Consider the following 19,345-nt stretch of genomic DNA (forward strand, 5'->3'; position numbering starts at 1 on the left):
GAGTAGGAAGTTTCTGGGGAGTGTTCTGGGTCGATGAGCCCGGGGGGGGGTTGGGGGTTTAAAACCCCTCCTGCTAACCGCCACCACCTCTATCAAAACTCATTGGGGTTGATTGCGCCCCGGTTGGCGAGTCGCTCGGCCGCTGAGGGGAGGGTGGCTAGCAAAACAATGGAGGCTTTGTGAGAGGTCCCGCCGTGACAGGGTTATTATGGGGGGGGGGGGTGAGGGGGTCAGAGCGCAGCGAAGCAGAGCCACTTCATTAACCAGGGCTCCTCCTCCTCCTCCTCCTCCTCCCTCTCCCTGTCGTTCGCCCGCTGCCTCTCCCTCCTCTCTCACTCGTGGATCGACGAGGCAGGAGCCGCGGTGTCCGGACGGCGCCGGCCGACAGTCGTGAGGATGACGACGCTCTCCGGGGACTGATCCCAGTTCAGACCGCTGTCCTGTCCTCTTGTCCCTGTCTCTGCTCCGAGGTGAGTCCTCCTGCCCTGCCCTGTCCTGCCCTGTCCTGCCCTGTCCTGTCCTGTCCTGTCCTGTCCTGTCCTGTCCTGTCTGTTCTGCTGACTTGCGTCTTCGGACTGCCGCTCTACAGGGTCGTCTATCGTGACGTCTGTTGAAACTGCTTGTTGTTTGTGTGGACAAACAGCAGGACGGATAAATACTGCAGGGTGGAAGTTGTTTCCAAGCTGGTATTGATGAGTTGGGGGGGGGGGGGGGGGGGGGGGGGGGGGTGGGGGGGAGGGGGGGCTGGGGGACTGGTTTGTTGCCTCAGCTGTGTTGACCAGATCATCAGTGTTATTAAGACCCAGTCCCTCCCCACCCCACTGTCTCTTTGTCAACCCCCCCTGGGGACGGTGGTCCTGGTACTCCTTCACATCCTGTGTGAGGAACGGGGAGAAACCAGGACCGACACTTCACCTCCTCGTGAGAAAGTCGTTTTGTTTTTCCTCGCAGCATCTCTACTGGTTAGTCTCTGTCTCTCTCTGTCTCTGTCTCTCTGTCTGTGTCTCTGTCTCTCCGTGTCTGTCTCTGTCTCTCTCTCTGTCTCTCTCTCACTCCTTTAAACTCGTCAAATCAAGAGACCCTCATGTCTGATCAGACTGAAGAGTCACACAGATGTTTAGTTGGCGTGACAACTGGAGTTAGTAGAACCTGCAGGTTTCCTCCTGGCTCCTTTCAGGTCGAGCATCGGGGCGATCAAGGGCTTTCTCTACCGCTCTATCTTTCTATCTCCAGTATTGATCGGTCCGTCTGGGGTTGCACCGACACCCTGGGTCGTTGTTTCTACCCCAGCTGATCCGGGTCCCTGTTCAGGACTCGAACCTTTTTATAGGAAATCAAACAGTCGGGTTGTTTTTCGTATTGTGAAACGGTGAGTCATCGTTTGGATCTTTTACCTCGATCGGAGTCCAAGAGTCGTTTGTTTTCTCTCCCCGTGGCGACGTGTTTCCACCAGTTCCGCAGTATGAGGGAGTATCCACTCCTGAAACGGCGTTTAAAAGATTAGTTGAAAGGAGATGGAGTTCCACAGGGTTCTGTCCCGGGACCTCCTAACTTCTATTGTTCTGCAGACCATCTTCACGTTTCTTCTCCTCTTTTCACAGAATGAAGAAGTGAGTCGTCGGTCTGAAATCAGTCATGGCCGTCCAGGCCGGCACCCAGGTAATCTCATTACTCTACACACAACTTGATTTTTTTTCCCATTTTAGACGATTTAAACATTCAACAAACCCTTAAAGTCCCCGTGAAATGTAAAACACTACTTGGTAAAAAACGATAGTTGTGGTTCTACTTGTAAGGTTCCTCCGACTCTGCCCACCACTGTTGTCACACAACAAAGTTATTTGAAATTTGAATCTCCAGTCGAGGAAGTCGGGGAATCCTTCTCCTCCGTGGCGGAGCCTATGTGTGACATCATGAGTTGTGCAGATCTCGATCTGTTGTGTTTATATCGGCTTGTTTCCTCTTAAATATCCAAGTTTTTACAGTGTTTTGAAGTTCTAGTCGGCGTTTTATGAGCCTTGATGAAAGATTGAGCCTGGAAGAGACCAGAGAGGAGGGGGGGCGGCGGGAGCGGCTAGCTCAAGTGGCAAGAGGGAGCCGCTAGCTCGGGCGGCTAGCGGGAGCCGCTAGCTCGGGCGGCTAGTAGACGATCAAGTAATACCTGGACTCATCTTCAGTGATTCCACAGTCGGAAAAGCTCTTCGACGCCTCAAAGGTGAAAACTGGCGGCTGCTGAGGTACGGACGAACCGTCTTCTGTACAACTCGTGATGTCACTCTGTTATTGTCAGAAGCTCCGCCCAGCAGAGGAAATGGCGCAGTTTATCGGCTATTTTCTCGCAGATTGTCGTGTTTTAACATTTGACCTTCAGCCAGTTAGCAGGAAAACGTTCTAGAAGAGACACCAGAGAGTTCTGGAGGTGGAACCTTCATTTCACTGGGACTTTAAAAAAAGCGGCATTTTAAAAGGACTTATATAATATAGAAGGACTTAAAGCAGTATTCAGAAGGCCTCCACACCAGTTGTCGTCTTTCAAAGGAGGAATTTAACTAGCAGACCTCCAGAGTGTTTTATTGCCTCTGAAGCGTCTCGGCTGTGAAAAAAGATCATTTCATGGAGAAACTCTTCACATCTGTTCTCTGGCGAGGCCGAAGTCGCCACCGAGGTTAAAAAGTGGTTTATTTGTGGGGAGAAGGTGGAGCAGAGGGGTGGGGGGGGGGTCGCCCTGGCCTCAAGCAGCTGCAGGTCCCGTGTAGCGCCCCCTTCAGGACGGACGCATGCAAGCGTTGAGAAAAAAAAACAAAAGACCAAACAAACCAAACTGCATTCTGAAAGAAGAAGTGAAGACATGTGTCTCCGGACAACGCCTCCATGACGTTCCTCCTAACATTCTTCTTGGTGGAGCGGCTCGTTCTCCTCCCAGCAACCGGGCGTTCCGACCCCCCCCCCCCCCACCAAAGAAAATAAAATCCCAAAACAACAAGCGGATCGTGTTTCAGCGTCTGTCCCATGGCGGAGGGAGAGTCCTGGCTCCTCGTCTTGGACTGCAGACATGAGAAGGACGTTCAACATGTGGCGGGAAGCTTCAGCCAGAGTCGCCCCCCAGATGATGTCACTAGGGGAGTTCCTGCTGGAGGCTTCCAGGCCGTGAGTCGGTTTGAGGTCGTTGAATCAGTCCAGTGAGGAGCAGAGCAGGGTTTGATCAGTCTCTGTACGGAGTCCAGAACCTACGGTGGCCCGGAAGGGCAGGCGGGATAACGACAACAAGAAGCCACGGCACGGCAACAGGACGCCACAACACGACAACACGACGCCACAACACGACAACAAGACGCCACGGCACGACAACAAGACGCCACGGCACGACAACAAGACGCCACGGCACGGCAACACGACGCCACAACACGACAACACGACGCCACAACACGACGCCACAACACGACAACAAGACGCCACGACACGACAACAAGACGCCACGACACGACAACAAGACGCCACGACACGACAACAAGACGCCACGACACGGCAACAAGAAGCCACGGCCCGGCAACAAGACGCCACGGCCCGGCAACAAGACGCCACGGCACGGCAACAAGACGCCACAACACGACAACAAGACGCCACAACACGACAACAAGCCAGCACAACACGACGCCACAACACGACAACAAGACGCCACAACACGACAACAAGCCAGCACAACACGACGCCACAACACGACAACAAGAAGCCACAACACGACAACAAGCCAGCACAACAAGATGCCACAACACGACAGCACAACACAACAACACGACAGCACAACACGACGCCACAACACGACAATAAAACACCACACCGTAAGGGCGCAGCGGTCGGAGAGCAGGCGTTGTTTCCAGGGATCATATTTTGTTGTTGTTCTTGTATTTTTCAGTTTCATTGTGACGGTCAGAGAAGAAGTGTTCCTTCTCTGCCGCCTCACTAATTGATTGATCGTTCTATAGTTTTACTCGTTAATAGTCGATCACTTTGTTTCACAGCAATGGATGTGTTGGAATATCTTTAAAAAAAACCCGGCTGCATAGTTGGAACCGTGAACAAGAAGGATTCATAGTGGAATGAGTCCAAACACGTCGCTGGTACAAGTCCTAATCCTCGCTTCCAGGCCGACGCTCTCCAGGTGCATTGTGGGGGAGCAAGCCTGGAGGAGCAGGGCCATAGACGTATAGAACTAGAAGCTAAACGCTAGCAGCAGGAGGAGCAGGGCCATAGACGTATAGAACTAGAAGCTAAACGCTAGCAGCAGGAGGAGCAGGGCCATAGACCTATAGAACTAGAAGCTATGACGCTAGCAGCAGGAGGAGCAGGGCCATAGACGTATAGAACTAGAAGCTATGACGCTAGCAGCAGGAGGAGCCGGGCCATAGACATATAGAACTAGAATTTACTGACACTAGCAGCAGGAGGAGCCGGGCCATAGACCTATAGAACTAGAATTTACTGACACTAGCAGCAGGAGGAGCAGGGCCATAGACCTATAGAACTAGAATTTACTGACACTAGCGGCAGGAGGAGCGGGGCCATAGACCTATAGAACTAGAATTTACTGACACTAGCAGCAGGAGGAGCAGGGCCATAGACCTATAGAACTAGAATTTACTGACACTAGCGGCAGGAGGAGCAGGGCCATAGACCTATAGAACTAGAATTTACTGACACTAGCGGCAGGAGGAGCAGGGCCATAGACCTATAGAACTAGAATTTACTGACACTAGCAGCAGGAGGAGCAGGGCCATAGACCTATAGAACTAGAATTTACTGACACTAGCGGCAGGAGGAGCGGGGCCCTACAAGGGTTTGTTGGAACCGGGTGATATACGGCAGGAACTCACGGCGTTTTAAAAACACCGAAGAGAAGCGGAACACTTTTCACAAACTGCGCGATCTAGAAACTAGCGCCGCTCCTCTGAGGCGCCGTCGCCTCGGATGAGCGGCGCCTGCTGACGCGCCGGGCTGAAGAGGACGAGATGCGCTGGTGGAAGTCTGAGTTGGATGTGGGTGAAAAGGTCAAAGCCTTGTTGTTCGACTGAATGTTTGGGAAATGAGCAGCACACTTTATGACAAACAGCTGGTTTTGTTTTGTTTTTTTCCCCACAAAATAAAATGTTCCCAGAGCTGCAAAAACATCTCAAGCAATTTTTTTTTATACTGAAAACTGAGGTTTAATTCCTGAAGCATCAGAGCTACAATAATTTAAATATTGTGTATAGATATATGAACATTTTCTATTATGTTTCTTCACCTTTGTTTGATTTTAGCCATTTAGTTTTCCAGCTTTAGCCATTTGTAATCATTCATATAGTTTAGATATTTATAGCTGCTGTGCATTTCCAAATGGTTTTAGTCAAATTAACAATTTAACAATTTTTGACCATTTAAAATTTCATAATTGCAATTTCTATTTATTTTTTTGAGTAGTTTTATCCATTTTTTTCCTTTGCAACTCCGGCTGTTTTTCAACCACTATTTTCAAAATATAGTGTCTGTATGTAAAAAAAAAAAACCCAACATTATTTACATTCTATTTCCTCAAAGCGTCACGAGCTTCTGCACGAGGCTGAAGAGCTGCAGGACGCAGACTCGGGTCTCCACAGCCCAACAAGTTGGATCGTTATTATGTGAAGCCTCTGAAATCCTTCTTATGAGCCTGTTGTTGCATTTCGCTCAATAATAAGACTTAAAAAGTCTTAATTTTTGTAATTTTTAAGAGCGTTGTTACGGGAAGAAATGATCATTAGGAACACGAACTTGAAATTCCAGAGGAAAATGTTAATTAATCAGAGTTTCGACTGAGTTGTTTCTTAAATTCCCACCAATATCAGTGTTGACTTTCCTCAAAGCAGGCCACGCCCCCTCAAAGCAGGCCACGCCCCCTCAAAGCAATCACATCTATGAAGCGACGTTTTAACTTTTCAACTTCAGAGACTCATTCCTCAGAACTGTTCTAGTAATAAAAGAGTTTTTGTCCGAGCCGCCATGTTTTTTCGTGACGCGTTCAGGTGCATCACGTAATCCCGCACCCCCCCCAACATTCCCGACCGCGTGTCGGTCGTTTACTGCCTCGAACTTTTACGAATCGTAGAAATGACGTGGGGAAAGCTCATTTAGCTAATCAGATTACAGAACAGAGAAATGTTCAGTATGTCGAATCTGACCTGCGTTTCTTGGAAATAACGCCACGTCCGTTTCCTTTAACCTTCCTCACACTATTGTTTTACTGTGTGTGTGTGTGTGTGTGTGTGTGTGTGTGTTAAGTGGCTCTAGCTAAGAGCATCAGAATCCTCTCGGTGTGTAAACGAGGACAAACTGCTCCATTGTTCCTCCTCCCTGCTCCTGGATCAAGTGATGTAAGGAAAAAGAAAGATTAAGTGAATGCTGAAGGGCGTCGTTGGCGTGCGTTAAGCCGCGAATGCTCACCGTCAGGTGATGAGCCCGGGATTATCCCGACCGCTTTCTAATCGCCGCCGCATCGTTTACGTAACTTGTAAACATCTCGCCGCCTTATTTCCTAATTGGCTGCGAGACCGAGTAACGTCCTTGTTGTGAGCCTTGTGGAACGCCACGAGGAGGGGGGGGGGGAGGGGCGGCGGCTCGAGGTGTTACATCACCCGAGAGACTCGTCCTCTGGTTCCTGACGAGCTTCTGTCACGACGCGTTTCTTTTAAAAACATCAAGTTGGTTCTTTAATCTTCAGTAAATGTCTCAGTTTAACAGGACGAGTTCGTCTCAGCAGGAAGTCGTCGTCTGCACATGCTCAGTAGAGTCTGTCCCGCCGCAGGACGACTTCCTGTCTGCAGGCGGCCGACAAGACGCATCAAATGGGGACCGTCCACGGGGACACAAGGCCGTCCTTGTTGGAGGCTCAGTGGACGCAGTGTCCCGCCGGCACTCGTCCACATGTGATGGACACGGAGGTTAGAGGACGATGTGAAGCAGATGTCAACAAACGGGAAGGAGGGGTGGAGGAGGAGGGGTGGAGGAGGGGGAGAAAAGAGGGCGAGAGGGAGAGTTGCATAACTTCTGGACAAGTCTTCACCGCCCACATCTGTTTCAGATGTTTGTTCCTAGATGATCCCAGATAATCCGAGATGTCTGTTTCTCCATGTCTCTGTCCGATTCTAGATGTTTCTAGATGTATGCTTCTATATGAGTCTAGATGTTTCTGTCTGGTTCTAGATGTTTCTATACGATTCTAGATGTTTCTAGATGTATGCTTCTCTATGAGTCTAGATGTTTCTGTCTGGTTCTAGATGTTTCTATACGATTCTAGATGTTTCTAGATGCATGTTTCTATATGAGTCTAGATGTTTCTGTCTGGTTCTAGATGTTTCTATACAATTCTAGATGTTTCTAGATTCATGTTTCTATATGATTCTAGATGTATGATTCTAGACACGTTTCTATACAATTCTAGATGTTTCTAGACATTTCTAGATATGTTTCTAGATGTATGTTTCTACATGATTCTAGATGCATGCTTCTATATGATTCTAGATGCATGTTTCCGAATGATTCTAGACATTTCTAGATTCATGTTTCTATACGGTTCTAGATGTATGTTTCTATACAATTCTAGATGTTTCTAGACATTTCTAGATGTTTCTAGATGTATGTTTCTATATGATTCTAGATGCATGCTTCTATATGATTCTAGATATTTCTAGGCGCACGATTCTAGACATTTCTAGATTCATGTTTCTATACGGTTCTAGACGTATGATTCTAGATGTTTCTGGATGATTCTAGATGTATGATGCTAGAGGATTCTAGATTATTCTGGAGGTTTGTGTTTCTGGACCCATGTTTCCAGATTATTCTAGCCGATGCCAGAGGATTCTAGATGCGTTTATAGATTATTCTAGACGTACGTTTCCAGACAATTTTAATGATCCTAGATGTACATTTCTAGATGACCCCTCCTGCTGCCTGCAACAAATTAAATACCCAGAAAACGACCCGGCGTCGTATAGAATTCTGACTCCTCGTATGAAACTGCACCTTTTGCTGATAACAATGTTCTGATGTAGATATTTATTATTATTACTTTCCCCTGCTATCGAATATTATTATTTTACCGAATATGTTCAGATACAAAAATAACAATTTTGCCTGCTTTTATACATTTTAATGGCACATTTGGTTATTTAAAGGAACATTTCCTTCTTATTAATTATTTAACATAAGTGAACATATTTAGTCACTGTGACCGACGACCAATGAGATGAAAGGATTTTAATGGTTGATGGTGGTGATCTCATCTGAACCTGGTGGTGGAGGGCTGAGGGTGGAGGGAGGAGGGTGGAGGGCGGCCATGACGGTGAGATGATGCGACGGGACGTCAGCCTCGCTGCAGGCCATCGCGGCGCCGCTGTGAACTCGTGCGAGACGAGACGCTGATTTACACACTCGACTTGTTTTCATCCTGCGGATCTAGAAAAGTATAAAAACACTGTGATGAAAGACGAGGATCTCAAAGGACGAGAACATGAAAGTGTGACATGTAGTATTTATAAAGCAAAGAGTGCAGTGCGCCCTCCCTCCACTGGGGGCAGTGTCTTTCACTGTTTCGTCGTTTAAACCAGAAAATGAAGCATTTAAAAGCTTTTTTTTTTTTTAGTAAATTAAAGTTGTAATGAGGTTTGAACTTCCTGTCTGCAGGTTTGGTTCGGCGAGAAGTTCTGCGCCCCCCCGCTGGGCCCCCGCAGCCCCCTGGCCCAGCGCCACGGCCCCGGCCTGGCGGACGTCTTCCAGTACGACCAGTGGCTGGCGGTGCGGCACGAGGCCACGCTGGTGCCCATGCAGGAGGACCTGGCCATCTGGCTCAGCGGCATGCTGGGTAATTCTGCCGCTCGCTAACGCTTTCAACTCTTTGAAAGGGTTTCAAGTCTGGAAGTGGAGGGGCGGAGTGCAACTTTTTGAAAATGCCCCATGTCAGTCTCTATGGGGGGTTTTCCTGTGTAGTGTCATGACTCCAGATTCTCCTCCACATGGTACTTTTATTTTGATAGTCACCGTAATAACAGTCCAGTAGTGACTGGTTGTTCTGCACATGCTCAGTAGAGCCAATCAGAACAAAGCTTCCTCCGTGATGTCACGACTCCCCAGTCCAGATTCTCTTGGGACTTGGTGCTTTTATCTTGACAGTCACTGTAATAACAATCCAACTTGGTAATTTTATTTTGACAGTCACCATAATAACAATCCAACTTGGTGGTTTTATTTTGACAGTCACCACAATAACAATCCAACTTGGTGGTTTTATTTTGACAGTCACCATAATAATAATCCAACTTGGTGGTTTTATTTTGACAGTCACCATAATAATAATCCAACTTGGTAGTTTTATTTTGACAGCTACCATAATAACAATCCAACTTGGTGGTTTTATTTTGACAGTCACCACAATAACAATCCAACTTGGTGGTTTTATTTTGACAGTCACCATAATAATAATCCAACTTGGTGGTTTTATTTTGACAGTCACCATAATAATAATCCAACTTGGTAGTTTTATTTTGACAGCTACCATAATAACAATCCAAGTTGGTGGTTTTATTTTGACAGTCACCACAACAACAATCCAACTTGGTGGTTTTATTTTGACAGTCACCATAATAATAATCCAACTTGGTGGTTTTATTTTGACAGTCACCATAATAATAATCCAACTTGGTAGTTTTATTTTGACAGCTACCATAATAACAATCCAAGTTGGTGGTTTTATTTTGACAGTCACTATAATAATAATCCAACTTGGTAGTTTTATTTTGACAGCTACCATAATAACAATCCAACTTGGTGGTTTTATTTTGACAGTCACCATAATAATAATCCAACTTGGTAGTTTTATTTTGACAGCTACCATAATAACAATCCAACTTGGTGGTTTTATTTTGACAGTCACCATAATAATAATCCAACTTGGTGGTTTTATTTTGACAGTCACCATAATAATAATCCAAATTGGTAGTTTTATTTTGACTGTCACCATAATAACAATCCAAGTTGGTGGTTTTATTTTGACAGTCACTATAATAACAATCCAAGTTGGTAGTTTTATTTTGACAGCCAGTTTTTCCCTCCAGGCGAGGAAAACAAAGTAGAAACAGCAGAACAATTGATCTCCTGTGAAATTGGATTTGAAAGTTGATAATCAGCGAACCGGAGCAAAGTCCCTGCTTTGATCTGCTCCTCCATTCTACCGACGTACGTCTGGACCTTCTGCCGACGTACGTCTGGACCCAGAGGAAACGACTCTTCTGTTTTGTTTTTACTTTGAAGGAAGTGACTGAGGGACAGTTTTTTACTCATGTTTTCCTTCCTGTCCTCCAGGGGTGGAGGTTCGGGCGGAGTTCTTCATGGAGGAGCTGAACAACGGCGTGAAGCTCTGCCAGCTGGTCGGCGTCCTGCAGAGCAAGGTCGCCCAGAGCTGCTCGGCCCAACCGGGCAAGGTGAGGCAAGGCGAGGCGAGGCGAGGCCGGGGGGAGAAGTGTTGGGGTTGGGCTGACGGTGCTCTGTGTCCAGCTCTTCCCCTCCAGGAAGCTCGTCTGCAGGCGAGACGCGTCTCCGGGGTCCTTCTTCGCCCGGGACAACACCGCCAACTTCCTGTCCTGGTGCCGCCACGTGGGGGTGGAGGAGACCTACCTGTTTGAGTCGGAGGGCCTGGGTGAGAACCTCCGTCACCTCCGTCACCACCACGACTCCTACTTCAATTTCCTGCTGATTCCTTCTTTTTCTTAAATCCGTTAATCAGATTTCTTTCTCTGAACTGGTTTTGTTCTTAATCTGAGGAAATCTTCAGGGACTGAGGGTGGAGGTGATGGAGGCGAAGGGTGGAGGTGATGGAGGCGAAGGGTGGAGGGGATGGAGGTGAAGGGTGGAGGGGATGTAGGGTGGAGGTGATGTAGGTGAAGGGTGGAGGGGATGTAGGGTGGAGGTGATGTGGGTGAAGGGTGGAGGGGATGTAGGGTGGAGGTGATGTGGGTGAAGGGTGGAGGGGATGTAGGGCGGAGGTGATGGAGGTGAAGGAGGGTGGAGGTGAAGGGTGGAGGTGATGGAGGTGATGAGGGTGGAGGTGATGGAGGTGGTGGAGGTAAAGGGTGGAGGTGATGGAGGTAGAGGGTGGAGGTAGAGGGTGGAGGTGAAGGATGGAGGTGGTGGAGGTGATGAGGGTGGAGGTGATGTAGGTAAAGGGTGGAGGTGATGGAGGTAAAGGATGGAGGTAAAGGGTAGAGGTGATGTAGGTGAAGGGTGGAGGTAATGTAGATGGGGGTGGAGGTGACGTGACTGCAATAACACTCCAACTTGGTTGTTTTATTTTGACAGTCACCATAATAACAATCCAACTTGGTAGTTTTATTTTGACAGTCACCATAATAACACTCCAACTTGGTTGTTTTATTTTGACAGTCACCATAATAACAATCCAACTTGGTAGTTTTATTTTGACAGTCACCATAATAACAATCCAACTTGGTAGTTTTATTTTGACAGTCACCATAAAAACAATCCAACTTGGTCGTTTTATTTTGACAGTCACTGTAATAACAATCCAATGCTGCAGTGTAAATGTCACCGTATTATCACCAACTTGGTAGTTTTATTTTGACAGTCACCGTAGTATCACCAACTTGGTAGTTTTATTTTGACAGTCACCGTAATATCACCAACTTGGTAGTTTTATTTTGACAGTCACCGTAGTATCACCAACTTGGTAGTTTTATTTTGACAGTCACCGTAGTATCACCAACTTGGTAGTTTTATTTTGACAGTCACCATAGTATCACCAACTTGCTGGTTCTATTTGACCTTCTGTTAGCGTAGCCGTCTCACGGTGAATGAAGTCGATGCCGACGGTTTCCAGAGACGGTCGTCCACTGGATTAGCCTCGTTAATCCTGGCCTCCGTGTTGAAGCTAGCTAACGGGATGAAGCGTTTAACCCTCACGTCTTAACAGTTTAATAGGATGTGTAGAGGAGGGAATCATTCCGAGTCTCGCTTCACTACGACCCGCCGGACGCCATTTTTAATTTCCTCTCCAAACATAAAACCTGCGTTTGCGCGGCGGCGTGGCGGCGGCGTGGCGTTGAAGTGACTCCAGCTGTGTCTGCGTCCTCAGTGCTGCACAAGGAGCCTCGCCAGGTTTGCCTCTGCCTGCTGGAGATCGGCCGCATCGTCTCAAAGTGAGTCCCTCGCCGCCGCCGCCGCCTCAGCGTGGCGCGACGTGCGCTAACCGCTAACCGCCGCCGCCGTCCGTCCTCAGGTACGGCGTGGAGCCGCCGGTGCTGGTGAAGCTGGAGAAGGAGATCGAGCTGGAGGAGACGCTGCTGCTGACGGAGGAGCCGCCGCCCGCCGTCAAGACCTTCAGCGTGTGCTGCCAGCACGGCGGCCTCTACCAGCCCGGGGTGAGCGCCGCCGCCGCCGCCGCCGTGACGCATCGGGACCACGTGGCGCCGTTCTGCCGGATCACCGTTTTTTTTTTTTGGTCGTTTCGCCCCCCGGGGAGACGGAGGCGCTAAAAATAGCGGCGCCCGTCGGAGCGGAAGGCCGTTTGGAGAAAAGCTCCGCCGCCGTAAAATATTTATCCCCAAATGACTCGTCGCTGCGCCGCTTGACCTTCGACCCCGGAAGCAGTTAATTTCTACCTCAGGTTGACTGATTTCACCAAAACGTGTCGGACGAGTTGACCTGGAGGCCTGCAGCCTTATTATTATTATTATTATTATTATTATTATTATTATTATTATTATTTTTTTTATTTATTTATTTTTTTTTATTTTATTATTAGTGTTTTATTATTATTATTTTATTATCTATTTGTATTATTATTATCTATTTGTATTATTTATTTTTATTTTATCTATTTTTATTTTTATTTATTTAAATTTTTTATTTTCTGTGGCATTTAGAAGATTTCTTGATTTATATTTGTGCATTTATTCATCTACATTAAAAGCAATTAAAGCTGTTATATATTTATGCATTTAGTTATTTTCTATATTGTAATATGTAAACTGTAATAACTGTGTAATAACTGAGCTGCCCCCCCCCCAGGAGCACGGCCTGGACGACCCCCCCTGTAACTGCGCCAACAGAGTTTCTATTGAGTATCTGTCAGAGGGACGATATCGTCTGGGGGACAAGACCATCTTCATCAGGGTGTGTGTGTGTGTGTGTGTGTGTGTGTGTGTGTGTGTGTGTGTGTGTGTGTGTGTGTGTGTGTGTGTGTGTGTGTGTGTGTGTGTGTGTGTGTGTGTGTGTGTGTGTGTGTGTGTGTGTGTGTGTGTGTGTACTGGACACGTGTAATCTGATTACTGTAATAACAATCACCGTAATTACAATCCAACTTGGTGCTTTTATTTTGACAGTCACGTAATTACAATCCAAACTTGGTGGTTTTATTTTGACAGTCACTGTAATAACAATCCAACTTGGTGCTTTTATTTTGACAGTCACAATAATAACAATCCAACTTGGCGGTTTTATTTTGACAGTCACTGTAATAACAATCCAACTTGGTGGTTTTATTTTGACAGTCACTGTAATGTCAGTCCAACTTGGTAGTTTTATTTTGACAGTCACAATAATAACAATCAAACTTGGTGGTTTTATTTTGACAGTCACTGTAATAACGATCCAACTTGGTGCATTTATTTTGACAGTCACTGTAATGTCAGTCCAACTTGGTAGTTTTATTTTGACAGTCACAATAATAACAATCAAACTTGGTGGTTTTATTTTGACAGTCACTGTAATAACAATCCAACTTGGTGGTTTTATTTTGACAGTCACCGTAATAACGATCCAACTTGGTGGTTTTATTTTGACAATAACCGTAATAACAATCCAACTTGGTGGTTTTATTTTGACAGTCACCGTAATAACGATCCAACTTGGTAGTTTTATTTTGACAGTCACTGTAATAACAATCCAACGCTGCAGTGTAAACGTGAAACTTAAAGACGTGTTTTAACTTGAGCTGTTGCCGTCTCTCCCCCCCCCCCCCCCCCCCCCCCAGATGCTCCATGGGAAGCACGTGATGGTGCGTGTGGGCGGGGGCTGGGACACGCTGCGCGGCTTCCTCTCCAAGTACGACCCGCTGCGGGTTCTACAGTTCACCACGCTGGAGCAGAAGATCCTGGCGTTCCAGAAAGGCCCGCCGGGTCTGGGCGGTCACCACGGCAACGCGGCTCCGCCCCCGCCGCCCGAGATGGACCCCCTCGCCGCCGTCAACGACCTCCTCTCCTCCTCCTCTTCGTCGTCCTCCTCCTCTTCCTCCTCGTCCTCGTCCTCCGCCGCCTCGGGTCCCGGCCAGCCGTGCCGCTCCCACAACGCCTCGCCGGCGTGCACGCCCACGCTGGCGAGGAAAGGCTCCGCCTCCGCGCCGAGGCGGAACCTCCAGCTGGCGCCGCCGTCGCCCCGGAAACCGACGCAGCTGCCGCTGCCCACCGCCGCCGCCGCCGCCAAAGGTTCTGCCTCTCTTCCCTCCACCCCGGTGGGCTCCAGACCGGGGGGGCGGCGGAGAGCCCTGACTCCGTCGGCGCCGCCCGCCAATCCAGGCTCCGCCTCCAAACCCCCGGTGAACCCAAGCCCCGCCTCCAAACATAAACTCAGGCCGCTCCTGCGCGGCGGCGGCGGCGGCGCTCCTCAGCCCCGGAGCCCCGTCTGCCCCGAGCCATCCTCCAAATGCCCCAAACCCTCCAGCCCCTGCACCACGCCCACGTCGGCGCCGCCCCGCCCGGCCACGCCGGCGCCACCCGCCGCAGGCCCCCGCCCCCGCCTCCAAAGACGCTCGCCCTCCGCCGGGCGTGGGCCAGCGCTCCCGCCTGGCGCAGCGCCGCCCGGGCTCGCCCGCCTCGCGCCTCCGTCTCGACGCGGTGCGGCGAGCGAGGACGGCCACCAGGGCGCCGACGCCGGTGGCGGCACAGTCCCGTAGCCCCGCCCCCTTCTCAGGCTCCGCCCCCCCGGCCGTCGCCAAGCCCGCCTCCTACCTGCCAAGGGCCAAAGAGCCCAGAGTCAAGGGGCCAACCCCCACGAAGCTGAACCCCCCCGTCTCACGAGGCGCCGCCGCCGCCGCCGCCCCCGGGCGGGTCCCGGGGGGCGGAGTCAGCCCCTCCCCCGCCGGCAGGGCCAATCAGAAAGCCCCGTCACAGAGGACGGCTCGGAATAAGCAAACCGTCGCCGCCGCGGCGAGGCCGACTCCCAGACCGGAGCCGGCCCCGCCCGCCGCCCCCCAGCGAGGCCCCGCCCCCCAGCGAGGCCCCGCCCCCCGGGGCGCGGCAGGCAGAGCGCCGCCCGGTGGCGGCGCCAGGAAGCTGCCGCAGGGCAAGAGCGAGGACGCTTATTTCGAAATGAACAGCAGGAGGCGGCCCAAGACGTAAAACAAACGGGAAACCAAAAGCGGCGACTTCACGTCGTTTCACTAATCGTCAGGAAAAAGCTCGTTTTTTTTTGTTTTTTAAAATTTAACAGTTAATTTTGTAATTTTTTTTAATAATTTTTTTTTTTTTTAAATCTGTAAAAGTTTTGTCGTTACCAGATTAACGTTTACATCCTCGGTTCCGCCTGCATCATTACTGACCAAGTTACTTTTTGTACTCGTCATGAATCGTTTTGTTGTTTTTGTTGTTGTTGTTGTTGTTGTTGTTGTTTTCCTCAGAAAGCATCGGCGTCACCAAAGTCATGATTCCAGTTTGTTGTTTTTTTAAACCCTGGAGGTCACATGACTCACTCGGGTGAGGATTTTTTTTAAAGAGCGGCGTGGAGGTTTGGGGGCGGGGCTTCCCGCTGTTGTGCCTTTTGATTGGTTGAGGGGGGGGGGGAGGGGGAGAGGGGGGGGGGCTATTCGAATGTATCGGGGAGCCTGAACCGGTTTGCAGTGTGAACCGACACTCATGACTACTGACGAAACGCTTTTATATCATTTCTAATTTTTTCTGTGATTCAACAAAAAAAAATTAAAATCTAGTTTTTTATGTCGTGTGTGTGTGTGTGTGTGTGTGTGTGTGTGTACAGGTGTGTGTTATCAGTGAGGCTTTCTTTTTTTCTTCTTTTTTTTTTCGGTTTTTCTTATTCGGCACTTTACAGAAACGTCTGTTCGTCACAGTTTTGAATCTGATTGTTTCTCCTGTTCCTGCTACTTTTTGGATTAATAAATGGATCAGTGGTTAAAAAAAAAAAGCTGTTTCTTCTTGCTGCACTGAAATCGGGTGATAAAAGGTGAAATATAAATTACCTGCAGAGACTTGAAGGATCTGCATTTTTTTCTCTGGGAACCGCAGAAGATTTGAAAAGCCTTTATTAAAAAATAATTCAAAAGTCTTATTAGTAAAAAGACGATGTGAAGTATTGCCAAACAGGAAACTGAATTAATCAATTCCAATGTTTTTACTTTGTAGGTTACAGTCTGTTTCAAAAACGTGACCTTTGTCAATCTTTTAACAACTATTTCAAAAACTGGTTTGTCGCTTCACTTGGAAGGAAAGAGGGGGAAGAAGAAAAAGAAAAGAGTAAAAGGGAAAAAGATTTTTTTTTTTTTAAAAGAATGAAAAATTAAAAAGAAAAATGAAAAAAGATAAAAAGAAGGGAAAAAAATTTTTTTTTTAAAAAGAATGAAAAATTAAGAAGAAAAATGAAAAAAGATTAAAAGAAGGGAAAAATATTTTTTTTTAAAATGAAAAAGAAAAATGAAAAAAGATTAAAAGGGAAAACATTTTTTTTTAAAAGAATGAAAAATGAAAAAGAAAAATGAAAAAAGATTAAAAGGGAAAAAGAATTAAAAAAAAAAAAAGAATGAAAAATTAAAAAAGAAAAAAGGGGAAGAAGAAAAATGAAAAACTAAAAGAAGGAAAAATATTTTTTTTTACAAAAGAATGAAAAAAGAAAAAAGGGGAAGAAGAAAAATGAAAAAAGACTAAAAGGGAAAAAGAAAAAAATGACCAAATTAAAAGGGAAAAAGAAAAGCAAAAAAAGAAGTGAAACGTGTTTTCTAGTCTGGAATCAGAATTTTATTAATTCCTCAATCCAGGTTTCTAATCTCAGTTGTGCGGTGTGGTGGCGCCCTCTGGTGGCCGCCCTCAGGCATGACAAGTGTATAATAAGCACATCACGACACATTTCTACACTTTCACTCATTTAAAACAACTTTTTGTGGAGAAACAACAACAAACTGGACAAAAGCGGATGGAAATCTTTAATTTTCGAGGCTTTATTAAATATAAAAAAAACACGTTATCGTTACAAATCACGACTGACCTTTACTTTAAACATCAGCGTTCAGTAGGAACGGCGGGAAAAAGACGTTTTATCAGGCGTCTGGAAGCCGAAGGTGGGAAAAACCCCCGGAGGCGTCGCGTCGTGACTTCAGTGCAAACAAACAAACAAACAAACAAACGGTGTTGAGAGTTTAGTCAAGGTGTGGCTGAGCCTCAGAGCAGCAGCGGCGTGCGCTCGCCCGCCGGCTCGGCCCGCCGGGTCAGCTGGCGCGCCCGGGCCAGCAGGCGGCCGGGCAGCGAGGGGAAGTGGTGGCTCGGGTCCAGGACGTTGGTGCTGCGGCGCTCGCGCTCCTGCAGCCACATGAGGTAGGGGCTGGGCGGGAAGAACGGCCGCCAGCGCTCCCGGTACAGCTGCAGCACCACGCCGCACACGCCCAGCACCACCCACACCGTCATCAGGGCGTAGTCTGGAGGAAAGACATGTTGAAACCTTCACCTCGGGACACAATTCAACTTTATTCTCTTTATTTGACTATTTCAGGCCGTTAACAGACGACAAAATCAGTTTTTCAGCGTAAATCTGACAAAAATCAGAACAAATTGACTAAAAGTTCAACAATTTAACCTGATTAAACATTTTATAAATCATATTTATTATTTTTCTGATTTTGAAGCAAGTTTGAGACGCACTATTTAAAATTATATTTTTTATAATTTAATTCAATAACTAATTATTGGCTTGAAATATTTATTGTATTTAAAAATATAAATCATTTAATATATTATTTCCATATTTATTCGATTTAAAATATGTTATAAGTAAATAATTGTATATTTTTTTACATATTAATTCTATTTAAAAATATATTTTATAATTTAATTTAATAAGTAAATAATTTCATATGTTTTTTACATAATTTATTGTATTCCACATGTTTTTATAATTTAATAAGTAAATAATTGTATATTTTTTTACATATTTATTATGCTTAAAATATATTTTTATCATTTAATTTAATAAGTAAATAATTTCATTTTTTCATATTTATTGTAAAATATTTTTTGAATTTAATAAGTACTTTTTTTTTTACATATTTGTTGAATTTAAAAATATATTTTATAATTTATTTTAATAAGTAAATAAGTTCATATATTTTTACATAATTTATGGTATTCAATATATTTTAATAATTTAATTTAATAAGTAAATAATTTCATTTTTTCATCTTTATTGTAAAATGTTTTTATAATTTAATAAGTAAATCATTTTTTTTTGTTTGTTTGTTCTGAGGCCGCCGGGCGTCTGGTTCCTCACCGAGGCCCCGCAGCGGCACGTCGGTCAGCGCCGGGCTGAAGTCGGCGTTCAGCAGCCGCTTCAGGACGTCGAGGGTGACGTAGGACAGGCTGGTGGAGACGTAGGCGTTGACGGCCAGGATGACGGCGTACGCTCCGACCACGCCGCACGTGGTGATGTTCCCCTGAGGCACATATATATAGAATATATCATCAAGAGAGCTTCACTTCAGGCTGTTTTGGTGTCTGAAGAGTGAAAACAAGACTTTTTTTTTGTTTACTTTCTGTGTTGGGATGAATATTTAACTTTAAACCACCAGGGGGCGCCACTCTCATTCATTAAAGTGTCTCAGAACCAAGAAGAAAAGAACATTTCTGCATTTTGAGAGGGCGTCATGTTAAACGCTCTACAACAGCGCCCCCCCGAGGCCGCTGCTGGTACTTCACGTCATCAGCATCACCAGCTTCCAGGAGGCGGAATTAAAAACGTGTGTTTTCCTTCCGTTGCCATGGTTACCTCTTTGGGCCAGCGCACAAACAGCAGCGGGACGACGACCATGACGCAGCAGAACGTCACCCAGAAAACCACGTGGGAGCGCCGGAACAGGTCCAGGTCTCCTGCAGAGACAGAGTCTCCCGGTTACCATGGAGACGGGAGGACCAGTTTCACACACTGGTTTTTCAAGTTTTTTTTTGTTTTTTCTTAAAGTTTCACCTGAAGAGGCGTTTTCAAAACGTTAATGTCAGTGACGACTGGTTTGTCGTTTCACTTGGAATGAAAAAGGGGGAAGAAGAAAAAG

General features: G+C 46.8%; 2 protein-coding genes across 2 annotated transcripts; one reads left to right on the forward strand and one right to left on the reverse strand.

Annotated features, from left to right (window-relative positions):
- The first annotated feature begins 239 nt into the window (after positions 1–239).
- Positions 240–15,829, forward strand: gas2l3 (growth arrest-specific 2 like 3). The gene is given in 10 exon segments (XM_080522087.1): positions 240–470; positions 1,602–1,659; positions 8,698–8,875; positions 10,372–10,490; positions 10,564–10,705; positions 12,158–12,221; positions 12,302–12,443; positions 13,093–13,197; positions 14,057–14,793; positions 14,795–15,829. Coding segments are annotated over 9 exon segments (2,136 nt in total). The 5' UTR covers positions 240–470; positions 1,602–1,635; the 3' UTR covers positions 15,420–15,829.
- Positions 15,830–17,223: 1,394 nt separating this feature from the next.
- tm7sf3 (transmembrane 7 superfamily member 3) lies at positions 17,224–19,163 on the reverse strand (the record flags this gene model as incomplete). The annotated part of the gene is made up of 3 exons (XM_080522088.1): positions 17,224–17,719; positions 18,568–18,730; positions 19,063–19,163. Coding segments are annotated over 3 exons (518 nt in total), but the record flags the coding sequence as incomplete, so codon positions are not given.
- Positions 19,164–19,345: the final 182 nt, after the last annotated feature.

Source organism: Blennius ocellaris (genome assembly GCF_963422515.1).
Source record: "Blennius ocellaris genome assembly, contig: SCAFFOLD_366, whole genome shotgun sequence".
Lineage (NCBI taxonomy): Eukaryota > Metazoa > Chordata > Actinopteri > Blenniiformes > Blenniidae > Blennius > Blennius ocellaris.